This window comes from Centruroides vittatus, unplaced genomic scaffold (genome assembly GCF_030686945.1).
Source record: "Centruroides vittatus isolate TY-2023 unplaced genomic scaffold, ASM3068694v2 contig_726, whole genome shotgun sequence".
Taxonomy (NCBI): Eukaryota; Metazoa; Arthropoda; class Arachnida; order Scorpiones; family Buthidae; genus Centruroides; species Centruroides vittatus.
The window spans coordinates 802,488-820,444 of record NW_027122463.1 but is presented as its reverse complement, the minus strand read 5'-3'; the positions used below and the strand labels follow the sequence as shown (position 1 = coordinate 820,444).

The following is a 17,957-nucleotide window of genomic DNA, read 5'->3' as shown; positions in this document are numbered from 1 at the left end:
AAGCATACACTAATGTAGTGTTATTCCCTTCTTAAACATACACTAAACCAGTGTTAATCCCTTATTAAGCATACACTACACAAACTAATGTTATTCCTTTCTTAAAGAAACACTACGAGAAGATTTTACACACGAAACAAGAAACTGTTTAAACACAGGAAATACGCCTTGTTGTTAAATTATGAATATATTTGACACTTCATTAGGCTTAATTCCATTACCACGTTTCACTTAAACTAGTCTCATAACTTAAACCGTTAATTCTTTTGTACTTACTTATTCTAGGATTGTTAATTCATGATATGATGTTTTATTTTGTAGACTTGGTAATATAACAGTAAACAAAAATTCTCACGACAAAAAACTAAAGAAACATAAACTATTATAATGAAAGGTCATTGTCGGTAATCTCGAACCACAACAGAAGGAAATAGTATAGAGAGTAAACATGTAGGGGGCAGTAAAAGTTAAAATATGTCACGTGAATCGCACATGTTTTAATTCTAGTGTTAAGGAAAATATTTGTAAATTTAAATGAATATAATTATGTATAATTTATTCAGATTTTCTTAAATTTACACATTTATTTCGAGCTTATGAAGGTTTGTTATCAATTAGTAATTTGATTAGATAATAAATGTTAGATTCGTGAGTGAAGTATGAGTAACGTTTTTAAAAAAAAGGTGGATATAATATATAAAAATTAGGTTAGACGAATATTTTAATTACTGAAATAAATTTTGAGGAAATGCCTTTATCTAATGCTACTCTATGCCAAAATATACAATAAATTCCTTTAATGCATACAACAAATAAAAGACAAAAATATAACTCTCTTATTCAATGCATAATAAAATTGTTTTCATTTTATTTCAATATTTTTTTAGTTTAGTTATTTAAAACATATTTGTAAATATACTATTGTATTTCATATTTTTTAATGTACTACATTTCCTTGAATGGAAGTTAAAAGTTCTTCTAATTTTTAACTATATACATGTATTTATCATAAATAGTCACATGGACATGGATTTTGTACCTCAAAATAGTTCAGTCATTTGTTTGTTTTCATTGTCACATATATGGATTCAAATTCCTAAATTATAATCAGTATTAAATATGGTAAAATATCAAATAATTTAAGTCAATTAAAACAAAAGCATTTTATTATATTATGCTTGTGATTATTGTTGTTCTGATAATTTATATATTTCAAAGTATTTTCTATTATTTACCTGCTAAATGTTATTTTATATTAAAGGTTAATGTATGTGTATATAAAAATACATCTAAATAAGCTTTGTGAAGCTGAAATGAAAACCACACTAAAAAGTTTAAAAGAAACAGTTTAATAGCAAAAATAATCATATCCAAATTTATATATATTATTTTTTGGATTAGTTATTACTGTACCCTCTAGTCAAATAATTCCTGGAATTTTATTGTACTATTTGTAAGTTGATGATAGATTATGGCCAAAATATCATATTTTAATGGTTCAGATTCAAATTAATTGTTCTTGCATTTAATAGGTTAAAGTCTCATTCATGCGTGATTAATTCCTGGTTAATTCCAAAAACAAAATAAAACTCTATAGTTTTTTATGATTTGAGTGTGTTCATTTTTCATTAAGAGTTGGGAAAGTTTATATTTTTGTTTTTAATCATTAATTTGAGTAATGTATTTATCACCATTGTCTTAAAATTATTATAACAGAATTTTTTTAGGATAATTAAAACAAATGCTTTTCCTGAAATAAAAAAAAATTGTGTTTGATTATATATTTGAGAAGTTTTCCTAAAAAAGAGCAATTAGATTTTCAGAATGGATATATATATATATATATCTCAAGAGAAGCTTTTCTGACATTTATGAATTTCTTTTATGTTTTAACTTATTTTTATGTATTATTAATCTTATGCAAGATCATGCACAAGATTTTTAAAATGGTGGAGTTTTAAACAAACATATTATTTTTCATAACATAGTTTATTAATTTTTATAATATAGGTATGTAAAATAACACAGTACAGTGTACTAAATACTATTTAAATTTTTAATTCTTTCCAAATGCGAAAGGTTAAACCCTGCACACAGCCTAATCTGAGATTTCTTTTATAAATTTCAAACTGCTATTTATAAAATTCGAAATTTTAATTTAAAAACACAGTATTGTGAACAATAATAAATTGAAAAGATAAATAAAGTAAAAAAGTTAATTACTGTAACAAGTTAATGTAATCAGAGTATAAAATATTTTTTTTTAAATAAATAGTTTTAAAATAATAAAAAGTTTAGAAAAACTAATATCAAACTAGAAGTTATTAATATTTTTTAATTTTAATAATATATTTACTATTTTTTTTGGTATATAAATAAGTATTAATATATTCTGCTAATAATAATAAAAAAATATTGCTAATAATAGTAATTTTAATATAATTTCAAATTAATCTTACTTTTCTATGAATTAAATCATAAAATAATTATAAGAATATAATAAATATATAAAATTGGAAATAATTTTATTGGGATTTCTTCAAAAAACTTATTTAGTTACATTATTTGAAAATTTTTTTTATAAATTTAATTTTTGTGTGATATAATTAAGCTCATAAATTAGCAGAATAATAATATAATGACTTTACTAATAAAAAATTTCAAAATATTATGAAAATATAAAATTTAATACTGAAATTTACAAATGTTTGAAATTTTTAACAGAAACAAGAATGATTTTATTTCGTCCAAATATACAGTTTCCAAGTTTAAACCTACCTTTTCATATAAAAGTAACAGTGATTTCAATTTCTGTGGGCGTAACATTATTAGGATTTATAGCAAGGTATGTGATTCATGAGAATTGATTAAAAGAATAATAATTTTTATTACAAACTTTTTATTAATACAAGATTCATGATATGCATGCAAAAAATTTTTAGTATTATAATATTGATTGATTTATTATATTATTTTATATGCATATAAATATAATAATATGATATCTGACATGTAGAAATGAGTTTATTTAGAAATTCTTTATGAATAACATCATTAATAGATTCTGAAGAATTAAACATGGATTTTGATTTAAAAAAATAGGTTTGATGTTGCAATAGCTCTAATTGTTTTGAATAATATAGCTAAATTTTTAAACTTTTAGCTGTTAGTTATATCTTAATTTTCATTAATTGATATATAAAACAACTTTTGTATCAACATGTACAGTGCACTCAAAACAATGCACTCTGGAGTTAACATCTGTTTTTGTGTTAGCCTAGATCAGGCCTGGCCAACCCAAATTGTTTTGCGGGCCACTTTGATTACGCGTAACATTACAGTGGGACACAATTTAGGCAAACATGCTTTTAAAAAAGTAAAACAAATACAAAATGAAGATTTTATTGTTATACCAAGAGTTTGTAGTACTTGCACTTGCGCATTATAACAATGACACATGCAAATTTTCATTTATTTAATTGTTTTGGTATACACAACGGGAAACAAAAGTTTTAATGGATATATAATATCACTCAGCGGCTACACAATTTAATGTGACAGGCCACAGGTTGGCCAGGTCTGGCCTAGATGATGATGGTGTGTTAAACATACATGGATTTTATGACTGATATTCTTGAAGGTGTGCTGAATTTTTATTTTCACTGTTAATGTCCCTAATGATAGAGAAATAAATATCCTAGATAATATTAAGTTCTTTAATGTGAATTTAAAAAATTTTTGGGATGACTGGGTCTGTCTTTGGAATCTGAACAGAATGGAACATTAGAACCAACAACACATTCTATCTGTTATTTTTTTCAATTTAAAATTTAAACTTTTTGTTCTATAGTTCTACAGTTCAATTATTTTTATTTTAAAATGTTGTAACTCATTCTAAAAAGATTTTTGTATAACTAAATATTGTACTCAGCTCTTTAAAATATTTAATATTTAATGAATCATCAAACACCTGATACTGAAAAATGTTTATTAAACAAACATTAATGTTTTTGTCCCAATATGATAGGCCATCTGCAGATGCAACTGAAATTCGAATGTATTTTTAACTTAACATTTAAACGGCAGAATGTTCGAACACTTTTGGTGTTCAAACACAAGTGTTCAATGTTCTGAATTTAAATGTTTAAATGTTTGAATTTTGGTTGCATCTGAAGATGGCCTATTATATTGGGTTGAAAACATTAATGTTTATTTAATAAACATTTCTCAGTATCAGGTGCTTTGATGATTCATTATGGATTTTTGTATATTTAAGTATGACACACATGAATGAGAGCATCATGATTTATGTGATAATTTTTGAATAAAGCAGTAGTAGTGCTGTTATGAGAGTCTCAAAATTGCTGCTTAATATTGTCTATTGTATTTATTTCTCTGATTTCACATGGAGTTGTCTCATTTATGTAAGACCCAAGATAACTTTTAGGAACTGAAAAAATGCTATAATAATAAAGATGAACTCTGGAAAAACAGTGTGTCAAATGAAATTCATTAACTAAAGATATATATTACTTTTGTCCTAAGAATATAATAGTCATTAATAATAATTGATGTACAGATATATACGAGGCATGTTTTTTAAGTAAGTACTGTTTTGATATCAAAAAAACACAACTGCAGTTTGTAAAATAATTTTATTCTTACATGAAAGCCTGTATCTTAATCTACTTTTCAACATAATTTCCTACAATATAAAGACACCTTTCATATCGTACAACCAGCTTCTGAATTCCATCCTCATAGAAACCTGTCGCCAGGTTCGTTGAGCCATGTGTGGATGGACATTGTTATGAAGCAAAACAATCTCCTTACTGAGCTTGCCACGCTTTTTGTTTTGGATGACAAAATTGTAAAGCGTCTGTTTTCTCAAACTTTTGCAACAACTTTCTGCACAAGTCTTCAGTAATGAGAGACGGTCGCTCACTATGCTTCTTGTCATGGACATTGGTACGGCTATCTTTAAATGCTCTAACTCATTTTCTTACCATTTCATTGCTCATACTGTTTTTTCCATATACCTCACTAATCTGCCAATGAATGTCAGCCACTTTCACATCTTTTGCATTAAAAAAAACTAATCGCCGCACATACTTCACAATCAGCGGGATTTTCAATTGTTCGAAGCATTTTAAACACACACAAACAAATGTAAAAGGAACAAATGCTTTTGTAATTGCGTCTGTGGCTAGCCAACAGATGTAGGTACTCAGTGTACATTCATGGAACACCAACTATAGCACTGCAGCGGTCCTATTTTAAAACGGTACTTACTTAAAAAATATGCCTCGTAACTTCATTATTAACAACAGAACAAAAAGATAAAAATAAAATAGAATTATCATACATTTTTTTATAGTAAATATTTTTTAAAATGATATTTCTGTTTAATAATGTATTGTCATTTATTGGTAATTAATTCGATATTTATATCAAGAAAATTGCATGTTTTTAGTAAGATCTAGTTGTCCTTAATATTCTGAATTTTCTGTGAAAAATATTTAGGCTTGAAAAGTTTTTAATAATTATCTTCAGTTCTAAAATCCCTAAAATTTAACAGCTTAATATAAGTATACATATAAGCATACATTAATATTTGTATTTGGTACTGATCTAAAAATAGATAATTTTAATAACAGAATTTATCTTAAGTAAATACTAAATGAATAAATAAATAACACCTTATCATTGCTGAGAAACGTATTTATTTCAATAACAAACGTTTTCAGCCTGATTTACAGGCCATCCTCAGGTTTCGAATGCATTTGGAACTAAAGCATTCCATTAATAGAATACAAAATTCAAATTATAAAATTAAATAACAACTGAATAACATAAAAACAAAATTAAAATTAAAAATTAAAATAATCAAGGGAGTAACATAAAAACAGAACAAAAAATATGTACATAGAATTAAGAAATTCAATTAACATAACTTCTCTACTGAAATCATTAATTTAACTGGTTAGAGCTCTTAGTAAGATTTTTAACCATAAATTTCCATGCAGAGGGAAGACTTTCTGCATCCCTTGCATTTAAACATTTTTCCTGTAGTTTACTTTTATAAATCTGAATTTTTTTTGACAGTCATCGCCAAAGATGGGGAATATAAAGATTTGATGATGGCTGCGTCATTCCATTTGACTACAGAACCTTGTGTTTGCGCCAATTGGGACAAGATCTATTAGACTCTTAGATATTTAGATTAGACTATTAGACTCTTTTCTGATATTATAATTATGCTCCTTGAGCCTAGTTTAAATGTGAGGGATGCAGAAAGTCTTCCCTCTGCATGGAAATTTATGGTTAAAAATCTTACTAAGAGCTCTAACCAGTTAAATTAATGATTTCAGTAGAGAAGTTATGTTAATTGAATTTCTTAATTCTATGTACATATTTTTTGTTCTGTTTTTATGTTACTCCCTTGATTATTTTAATTTTTAATTTTAATTTTGTTTTTATGTTATTCAGTTGTTATTTAATTTTATAATTTGAATTTTGTATTCTATTAATGGAATGCTTTAGTTCCAAATGCATTCGAAACCTGAGGATGGCCTGTAAATCAGGCTGAAAACGTTTGTTATTGAAATAAATACGTTTCTCAGCAATGATAAGGTGTTATTTATTTATTTGGTGATTTGCTGACTAGATACTAAATATTTACTTTCTGTTGCTTTGTACAAATATGGATCTAAAAGTTTAGTTTTTTATTATATTATTCTAATATCAAATTATACTTGAAATTACTTAAGTTACTGTTAAATTGTATCATTATGTTTCAGTTGTAAACATGAACATTAGTTTTCCTACTTAAAATTCTTTATTTTTGCCTTTCCAAAGTTAAGGAATTGTAGCAAAAGTGAATAGTTTAGGTTTATCTGGGATGGAACAACCACCTTATCTAGTTTTAATTTTTTGGCCAATGTTGAATGAGGTCTTCACCGGCCTCCATCACTCCTAGTCAGCACGTGGCGGCACTGGAGCGCTACATTAGCCTCACTGGTCGTTTCACTTAGAAACTGGCAACGTTGGTCGGAGAAAGAGCCGCAAAGGCTATAATCTCCATATTAAACTGTGAAAGAAGAAGAAGAAGAAGAAGAGGTCTTTATTAGTATTACTTTCCAGTCTAATTTGTTGTGAAGTTATTTATCAATTTTGTATTAAGGAATTTTCTTCTATTTTTAGTTATGATTTTGTTTTAATTAAAAATTTGCTTTTTTTTCCAACTAAGAAGGTGACTGTTCATTATTTAAATTTTTGTTAAGTAATATTTTATTTATCATCAATATATGAACATTATCTTCTATATTCATGATAATATTTGTCATATATATTACATGATAATATATATATATATATATATACACATATACACAGTATTATTTATGAATGAACAAGCCTACATCTCTGGTGAACCTGGGACTGAATCTGGACAGTCAAAGAACCCCAGAAATTTTTTGGGATTGGTCTGTTCCATATATGTTGGTTCTTGTCCCTCACCATTTTTCCACCCCATTATGGACCTGGTTGGATGGACTTGATAAAAAAAGCCCTCTTAGAGCCTACAGATTGCAAAGAGTAAAAGGAAAACTATTCATGAGATATTTTTGTAAAACTTGCTTATATATGTAATGCTCTCCTTATACATGCTTTAAAAATTTCAATATGCTTATATTACACATTAAAGTGCAAAATTATTAATAAGTGTAATATAAATGCAAATATTTCAAGTGTTTAAATTAATAAATTTTATATAAAAAAGATAAGTAAATAAATCTGTAATTTTTGAGAGTATTAAACACAAGATTGTGTTATTAATCAATCACGTGGCTTCTTTTCCATCTTTATTTAATTAATCTGTATTTAAATCTGTAATTCTTTTATAGTTATATAGGAAAAAGAAGAAAAAGAAAAGCAAAGTTTAACAAAAAGAACCTTGCTCATCAAAAAAGTAAACATGGTGCCACTTGGAAGGATACAAATGGAGGTATATATTTTTGTCATTTAAAAATTAATGTAATAGTTTTTATATAAATTTATATATAACTGTTTACAATAGAAAACAATTGTTTCGACATTGTCATATTGATCACATTTTCAGTATTATCCAAGTGCAATATTTGTGATGCAGTTCCAACGGTGAAAATGTTAATGAGATATTTTTATAAAATATATCTTTACATATATTTATATAATATGTAAAACTTTTTACTACTATATTTAAGAGTTTGTATTTAAATATATTTTATTTAATTTTTCAAAATTTGTTTGTGTGTATCCTGAATATGATCTTTTAAGGTCTAAAGTATTAAAAATTAAAATACATTTTGGTTTTGAAAGATGATTTGTCTACTGAAAAGTGTTTAGTAATTTTGAGCTTATGAAACTTTAACACATTTTACTTTTCATATACTAGGACATAGGTTATTCAAGGACTATTTCCATTTTTTTTTTAAATTTTATTTATACATCAAAGTTAAAATGAGAATACACCAAAACTTTGCAAAAATAATCTTTCTTGATTAATACGTTGAAAAATTCTATTTTTTCCATAATAAAAATGGCTTATATAATCATAAGGCAAATTATTAAAGCTCTTCCAAGTCAAAATTCAAATCCAAATGCTTTATATGAAACAAAAATTCTAACATAGTATTATAAGCTTATATTTTAGAGTGTCATATTATAAATATAAATATAATGAAATCTAAATATAAATAACAATACTGCAACAAATATTACTTTCTTGACTAAATATTCTGCATAAAATCAAAAACAAAAAAATAATGTTAAAAATTAAAATAAGAAATTTTACAATACCAATAATTAATTAATGATACAAGTTATATATATATTTAAAGGAATAAGCATCAAAAAATGTCACACAGCCAATCAGAATCAGAGCTTTATCTACAATACACAATCTATATTTGTGAAGTAAATGATAAAGGTTACTGAATTTTTATTTGGGAGAAATTAAAAAATTAAGTTTCCTTTAACAACAGAATAATTATACTTTCAAGTTCTAAAGAACTTGTAATAATTTACTGATTTCTGATGGAGCTAGTTATTTACTTTAATTTTTATTACTACTTTATCTTCTATAAAATGTATTTTTCTTTGTTTTTTCAAAGATATGTTGAATATTTATTTAAACTTTGCATTTTGCTCTAATGAAATCAAAATATTCAAACAAAATTTCCAACTTAATTCTCAATATAATCAGTGGAAAGGCTGTCTTAACTTTTTTTATAAATACATTCAGACAACTAAGCCTGAATTATACTAATGATCAAATAATAAGTCCAAATTAACTTTTAGGTTACGACTTTGCTAATTATTTTGTAGATATTACATAATTTGGCTAAAGGTAGATGATTGTGCTGCCATCTTATATTAAATTTAATAATTATATTAATTTTTGAATTAATTAATTTAGACCTTGGATTCCCAACCTTTTTCTTGCATTGATTCCATATATAAAATATTCTTTTCACTTGATCCCCATGAAATTTTTGTTATTTTTCAAGATTTTTCATGATATATCAAGAAATTTATTAAATCAGTTACTGAATTTCCAACGTGATTTGTCATTTTTATTTGAAAATTATCTGAAATTCTCAAAAAAGTACAATAAATATCTCAGTTTTCCATCAATTCCCAATTGATCTCTTGAGTTCCATTGACCCCTTTCATAATTCTATTGATTGTTAGGGGGATGTATCTTGATCCTGTTGGGAATCTCTGATTTAGACTATTCTAGAAAAAAATATTGATTCAAAGCAGGATTTGAACCCAAAATTTTGCAGTGATATGAAATTAATTAGCCAAATTTTAGCCTAATAATAATTCAATCCAGTCTTATCATATATATTTATTTTAAATTGATGTCATTATACAAGGGATTCTACAGTAGTGTAACGAGATCTGACATAAAGGGGGGCCCAAGTTATAATGTAATATGAACCACTACACATTTTAATAAATTTTTACTTTTATTATTTACATAATGAATAATAACTAATATATATATATAAACTATTATGTCAGTAGTTACCTCCACAATTAAATTTTTTTTCTGTATTTAGCATTTTTATGAACTTTTTTACTATGAAGGAAAGGCTTGGATTCCCTGGGTTCCCTTGTTATCTCAGTGATGTTTCATAAGTCTGGAACCACAAGTTATGTTGATCTTTGTTTATTCTTTTACAGATAAGGCATGATATTGAGTAAAGAGGAATGAATTCAAGTTATTTTAAGGGTGGGAACCGACAATCAGCATTAAGTTGCTGAAGAGTTTAACACATTGCATTCAGACTTTCCACTTTGATCTGGATGCAGCCTGTTAAACTATTTGGCAACTTCTTGCTGACTATAGATCTTCACCATCAAAGTAACATTTACTCATTTCTTCTCTCTTCTTACAAATCAGCATCATGCTTTACCTGTAAAAGAATAAACAAAGCACAACATAATTTCTATGGTTGTAGACTTACCTTGTAGAATAAAATATATTTTATACTTATTATTAAGACTTTTTAATTTAAATATGTAAAATAATATATTTTTAGAATTTTATGGTTTCTTTCAATATATTTCTTCAATCTTCATTAAGAAACTGATTTAAATTAAATAATATTCAATAATGATTAACAAATTTTGTTTTGTTTATTAAAAGAGAAATGTACTATTGTTTTAACCTGAATGACTTAATCTATTGGTTTATAATTACAAGGCATTAATTAAAATTTGAGAAAAGTTCAAAAAATCTTTAATATTTGATTACTACAGATAATTATAGAAGTTATTTAAATAATTCTAATAAATCTCAAATGTTTAAATTATATAATTTTTACTCTCTCGGCTTCATTATATGTATAACAGAGGGAAAGTATGGCAATCGGTCAAAAAATGATTCCCAAAGATTTTTACATTTTTGGACTCTGGACCTTGAAACATCAAGAAATACAGAAAAAATTTGGGTGTTTTTCTGTATGTATGGATGGGTGTCATGATTTGTTCACCCTCTATGAAGCTTAATAACTCCTGTGCTTTATGTCAAAAATTTCTGAAATTTTGCAAGGAGATTTGTGTATTAGGGGATTAGGGGGATTGATGCTATTAAATTTTGGTTGGTTAAAGGTAGACAGGGTGGAAAGAAAAAGGAGTCACATGTCATATTTCAAATAAGGTTGGACTTAATGATGATTTTGCTCGTTATTAGGATTTACAAATTTTTAAAATCCCATAAAAATTAAGGTTTTTGCTATTTTATAATAATTAAAAATATAAAGTTTTTTTAAAATAAAATATCATAACAGATAGAGCCACACACTCAGTTTTAAATGTTGCCTGGGAAGTTAAGCAACACTCTGCTGGATTTTTTAAATTTTAAATAAACATTAAATTAATAAAAAGATAATAGAAGAATAAATAGTCCCTGCACCTGCTATAAGTATTATACACAGTGTAATTTCTATAAATGTTTATTTTTATTATTTTATCTAAATAATCTGTACGATAAACTTGTTGATTACTAATATTGTATGTAATATTATTTACTTGTATGTATATATGGTAAAAAGTGTGTTATAAAATCAAGATTTGTATTTTTATTTGCATTAGTTTGTATTTGTGTAATTTTCAGATAAAGTAGATAATAGGTAAAGATAATATATATATTTTTATTGATATTTTAGGTTTTTCTCATGCAAGAATTAGTGTTAGTCCCAACAGCTACCATCCTAGACAAGGATCTATTGCAAGTGATATACAGTCTGTCAGTTCAAATTTAACTACAATGACACTAACTGCTGAAACTGGAATTCCAACAACTAGTTTAACGCCACAGCAGCTAGGAGTAATGGGTAAATTTTATATAATTTTAAACATGTAAAATATAGTGTGGCCAAAATGTTGCTTATCAAATTGGATAATCACTGCTCTTATTGTTTCAGGTGTAATAACTAATTGGAAATAATCATACTAACTCCTAAACAACAAGTGGAGCATGTTTTCTTTCAGGGCAAGGAATGTTTTCTTAAATTTTATTAGGATATTGCTAACAGCTTAATATGGAAGCTCTAGAAGATTAGGTGGCAACAATAGAATTCCTGTGTTGTTCTGTGATTGTCCCCATACAATAAAATTAGCTCCACTTGTTCAGAAGTCAGAATGATTACTTCAAGTTGTTACTGCACCTGAAACAACAAGAACAGTGACTGTCACTATTTGGCAAGCAACTTTTTTGGCCACACTGTATAATATTTTTCAATATTATTTTACAAGAAATTATTTAAAATGTAACATTATCAATTGTATTAGTAACACAAATTTTTAATGATAAAATAAATACAGACACTTTCTTACTGTTGAACAGTTAGGTTTCCAAGGTTTTGTCATAAGTCAAAAACTAACCATAGACACACAAACGACCTTACATATTTTTCCAGCAAATTACTATTTAATCAAACTAACATTTTCAGCTAAACTTTACCAACCTTTAATATGCAGTCTATTCTATTAACGTAATCTAACGTTTTCGGTCAATTAATTGACCTTCATCAGGATTGAACAGTTTTTCAATTTATGAACGAAACCAAATATAGAACATTTTTAACATTAAAGGTTGATAAAGTTTAGTTATTTTCGTAAGTGCAGTTTGAGAAGAATGTAACATTTTGAGCTTTATTTATAAGTCTTCATTAGGTTTTTGAAAAGAGATTTGATTTGGAACAATATTTAAAATTTTGTTATTTTTGAATGATTTTACATTTACGTTATTTTAGAATGATATTACATTACATTTTCTTTAAAAATATTAATGGGATTATTGATTAAGTTACAAATAAAAATAAAATATAAATTTAAAAAAATCATAATATACTAAAAAAGTTTCAATTAAGAATAAAAATAAATAAAACAAAATCATTAATCAGGTTGGAGACAAGTCTGCCCAAGAGGGACCACCATTATTTTGCGTTTTAGACTAAAAACATACACATATGGCGACAGGCCTTCCTTTTTAGGCTTCATGTCGCCAGTAGTAAAAAAGTCCTTTAAAAAAACACAAACATCCAATTAAAATTAAGGAGTCGGTGACATACAGACGTCTCTCTTCAACCATCCGGCCAGTGGGTGTTTCCGCTTTTTATCTGCTGGAACAGGCGCTGGAAAATGCAAATTTTGAAGCTGCACCCTGGCGACAGTACTTTCAAATTTCTTTTTGTCAATTTTTTCCGTTCGATGGCGAGATTATTATTAATCAGGTTGGAGACAAAAAGAAATTTGAAAGTACCGTCGCCAGGGTGCAGCTTCAAAATTTGCATTTTTCAGCGCCTGTTCCAGCAGATAAAAAGCGGAAACACCCACTGGCCGGATGGTTGAAGAGAGACGTCTGTATGTCACCGACTCCTTAATTTTAATTGGATGTTTGTGTTTTTTTAAAGGACTTTTTTACTACTGGTGATATGAAGCCTAAAAAGGAAGGCCTGTTGCCATATGTGTATGTTTTTAGTCTGAAACGCAAAATAATGGTGGTCCCTCTTGGGCAGACTTGTCTCCAACCTGATTAATAATAATCTCGCCATCGGACGGAAAAAATTGACGAAAACAAAATCATTTGAAGTGCTATGAGGATGTCATGTTTTGCACCGTGTTATGAGTTTTGCTGCCTCTCCTTTCTAAGGGGGTTATCAAATAGCGATCTCCAAGCATATGATAGTGATTCACAGTCTCTGCTGTTAATGCAATATTCTGTTAATGTAGATTTAAGCATTTCTGCTATTCTTAGTTTGTGTTTGCCATATATTCATTTTATAAGTTGGACTCTGCTGAAATCTGTTGACACCCTGGGTTTGCCTGCATATTGGGCAAGAGTGGTTTTTAAATTATTTTTGTTGATATCATATTTATGTTTATTGATTTTGTATGTTAATCATTTATTAGTCGAGCTGATGTATTTTAGATGTGTATAAAATCTAACGTTGTATATAGGGACGGAGTACACCCTGGGACTTTATTTGGGTCAGTGTAATCCTTACCATTACTTAGTAATCTGTGTACCATTGCCTCCTGTTTGTATCCTATATGAGCTCCTGTATATTTAGCAATTAATGTATATACAGGTAGAGTATGGAGATAAAGTTACCAAAAATTTTCTTTTTTAAGGTATTTGTATAGTTTTTTTAACTTTTTATTATGTAGCAAAATTTAATAAAATTGATTATTTAAAAATTTTTCAAATCATAAAAAAATTTTTAAAATTTGATTTCAAAGTCAAAGTCTTACAATCAATGAAAAATATAGTACTTACAATACTCTTTTAATTAATTTATTTATTCAAAACTTACTTTACTCTGCACAATAGAACTTGCTTTTATTCAATCTTATGAGCATTTCTTTCGGTATTATAACTATCAAATTTAAAATTTAAATAAATTTTCTGAACAATACATGTAAAATCCATACAATATCTAAATAATGCATTGTACCCACAATTAAAATTAATCTATTATAAAATTTCTATTGAAAGAATATTTATCATTCTGCATTTAAAATTGCTGAATTTATAAGAATGACTAATGAAAACAGAAGCAGAGTTACAGTAAAAAATTTATTTATTGTTAACTAAAAAACAGCATTTCATTTTTCAGATATCATTGTTCATTTTGTTATTAAAATGAATATTTTAAAATTAATGTAATCTGTCTACACAAATTTCCATTTTTTGAATTATGAAAGAGTATTAATAATAAAAAATTAACACAAATATACTTCTTCCATTTATATATTTATTAAATATTAAATACACATATAATAAAAAAAATCTAATAGTCTTGTTGATTAATTTATATAATTTCCATATGAAACAGTAAACAAGAAATATTTTAAACACTAATACTTGAAGTTTTTGTTTGTTTATATAGGAATATTTTACAGTGTAGTCTTGTAAATGATAATGAAGCCATGGTCATTTATCTGCTGTATAGTTTCAGGAAAATATATCATTAGTTGAATAATGGTTCTTAATTATTGGATCACCTTCAGAAATTACAATTATTGCTAAATATTATTATTGTAATAACAGCCATGTAAATTTACTTAAGTATATTGAATATGTAAATAGCTAATAGATAATTATAACTTTAAATTAATCAAATTAATTTCCAGATATAATGAGATATTGTTCAAATAACTTCTAAATAAATAAAATAAAAATTATAAGAACATTTCTATTTTTTTTTTTTTTTTTCATATCTGTACAAATGACAAAAAATTTATATTAAAGAGTAAATCAGAAAATAAATTTTATTCTTGACTGATTGGAATTTTTATACATTTTTATATGCTTTGAATAGCATTAAATATTTTAAATTTTTTGATGGTAATATTAATATATTACCATCTTTCTTAAACTTAGTATTTATATTATAGTAAAATGTTCAAATAAATTTTAAAAAACTAGAAATAATTATTTTTTAAATATTTTAGGAATGGAAGCATTGGAAACTGCAATTGGATATTGGGAAGATGCATTACAAAGTTATAGATCACCAGATCAAAATGTATTATGCTTAACTGTAAGTAATATTAATAAATTACATTAAAAATATTTTTGAATTATATTGTAAACTAGCTGACCCGGCCACGCGTTGTTGTGGCTCAAAATGTATCTATTATAAATGTGTAACAATTCCCCCGTGGGGGGAATTTCAAAAAATCCCTTTTTAGTGTATATTCTGTTGACGTCACCTATTAAAACACAATTAAAAACGCAAAAAACCGCATGTAAAATAGTATAAATAGAAGCCGAGTTCTTCACGGTAAGCCTTAATCCTGTCCCTTTCCCCGCTGGGGAATATCGAAAAATCCCTTTTTAGTGTATATTCTGTTGATGTCGCCTATTAAAACGCAATTAAAAACGCAAAAAACCGCATGTAAAATAGTATAAATAGAAGCAGAGTTCTTCACAGTAAGCCTTAATCCCGTCCATCTCCCCCCCGTAGGCGGAATTTCGACATGTATATTATATAAAAACACATGCATATTCGAATGCAACATTATGTCAAAATTTCAAAGGAATCAGTAGGAACAAACAAACGTTGTATTTTATTTATATAGATAGGTAGAAAATGATCTGCTCAGGTCCATTCTCACAGAAAAACATAATGCCTCACAGAAAAGCAAACTTAGGTCGTCGGAAGTTAGCGCCATCTGTTGGACATAAAAGCCTTAATCCATATATAAATATATTTTTGAAAGGGGGGAAATGGTGATCTTTACATATGCCACAAACCTTCATGGGAATGTATTAAACAACTTCCCAAAGTTTCATGGCAATCGGATAAATGGTGTGGTAATGCATGAAGGACAAACACACACACACACACACACACACACACACAGACATACATTCGTTTTTATATATATAGATAAATAGATAATTAAATTAAATTTTTGTAATGAATCCAAATTTTTTGAAGTTATAAATTACTTTGCTAACTTTTGTATATAAAATATTCATTAGCAAGTTAGCAAGAAAATTATATTTAACTCATCATTCAAAAAAATTTCATTATCAGTTTAACTGTAGAATATTTCCAGATGGTAATTAAGTTTAAAATATTAAAAATTGAAGACAGTCTGTTGAAACTGGAATCAGCATTTATTCAATTTCAATGTTTCAGAATACATTTTTGACAACCAACCTTTTGTTGTACGCTACCTGGCTGTCAAAATTTAAAAACATTCCTTTAAAAATAGTGAAAAAAATAATCCAATTAAAAACAAAATTTTAAAATTAGAACTGGTGAAATCCATATCTAATTTGGTCCAGGTCTAGGTCAGTTGTGAAAAATGTATTCCAGAACATTGAAATTGAATAAATGGCAATTCCAGTTTCAGCAGACTGTGTCTTCAATTTTTAATATTTTAAAGAATTTCATTATATTTATGAAATCTGCAGAAAGATATTTCTGAATATTAATATGGTAATTTTTATTACAATAATACCTTTATAACTAACTCATATTCAGCTACATTTTAATAATTTTTTGGAATTATGGACAAGACTATGTCTCGTCTCTAAAATCACACTTCTGTCAACAGCTGCATTTTAACTATGATTTTCTTATGGATTTAAGAACTTTAAAATAATCAATTTTATTAAGGTTTTTAAGTAACAAGATTGAAAAGAAAGAAATACAAATCCTATGAAATAAATAATGTTCAGCAGCACTATTCCCTTGTTCTTCTTCATCACAATAACCTTTCTCTGTATTTAACATTTAAGTTAAAGTGTAAATTAAATGTTCAATCATCAACCATGAACTGATGTGAACATTGAGCAGTTTAGCCAAAGATATTATTGATGCATAGTGTATCATGTGGTTTACTCATGGAATATTCTTTTTGATCATAAATAGAAATATAAGATGCCATTGATTGTAAGATGTATCAATATTTTGGACAGGTTAAAATTGGTAAAAAAAAACCAAGTTTTAGAATTGAGGAAATATACTATATAAATAATGTAATTATTCTATTTAGTAAGCATTTAATAGGGATTTGATGTAATAAGATGAATTTTAATTTTAAATTAATTTAATTTCTTATTTAAAATTTTGATAGGATTCAGAAGAAGGAAAATTTATTCAACTTCTTCAAAAGATATTAGACAATGCCCATGATTTACAAGAAAATTGTACCCAGTTATTTCTTTATGAAAATTCTGTATTGTTTAAATCAGATTCAGTATCATCTACATACCAAGAAAAAATATTAGAAACTGACTGGAGAACTATGACAAGTTTATCATCTGCAGATAGCTTTGTTTCTGCTCAAGGAGAGGTAATATATTTCAAGTATCAAATTTTAAGGTCTAATAATTCAAAATTTAAATTCTCAGATATTTATATATTGACATTTAATTATATATA

The 17,957-nt window shown here is 26.5% G+C and overlaps 2 protein-coding genes across 2 annotated transcripts in view; one reads left to right on the top strand and one right to left on the bottom strand.

The window, feature by feature from the left end:
• The window catches only part of crb (crumbs), a 59,435-nt gene extending 59,028 nt beyond the window's left edge, over positions 1-407 (bottom strand). Inside the window, exon 1 of the mRNA XM_067277012.1 lies at positions 277-407. The gene's annotated coding sequence lies outside the window, so the exon portion shown is untranslated. The remainder of the gene's footprint in view (positions 1-276) is intronic.
• A 59-nt stretch (positions 408-466) lies between these two features.
• Miga (mitoguardin) overlaps positions 467-17,957 on the top strand; it is a 38,639-nt gene continuing 21,148 nt past the window's right edge. Inside the window, exons 1-6 of the mRNA XM_067277025.1 lie at positions 467-602; positions 2,725-2,845; positions 7,905-8,005; positions 11,718-11,885; positions 15,511-15,599; positions 17,650-17,868. Coding sequence (XP_067133126.1) covers positions 2,733-2,845; positions 7,905-8,005; positions 11,718-11,885; positions 15,511-15,599; positions 17,650-17,868 — 690 coding nt within the window. The 5' untranslated portion in view covers positions 467-602; positions 2,725-2,732. The remainder of the gene's footprint in view (positions 603-2,724; positions 2,846-7,904; positions 8,006-11,717; positions 11,886-15,510; positions 15,600-17,649; positions 17,869-17,957) is intronic.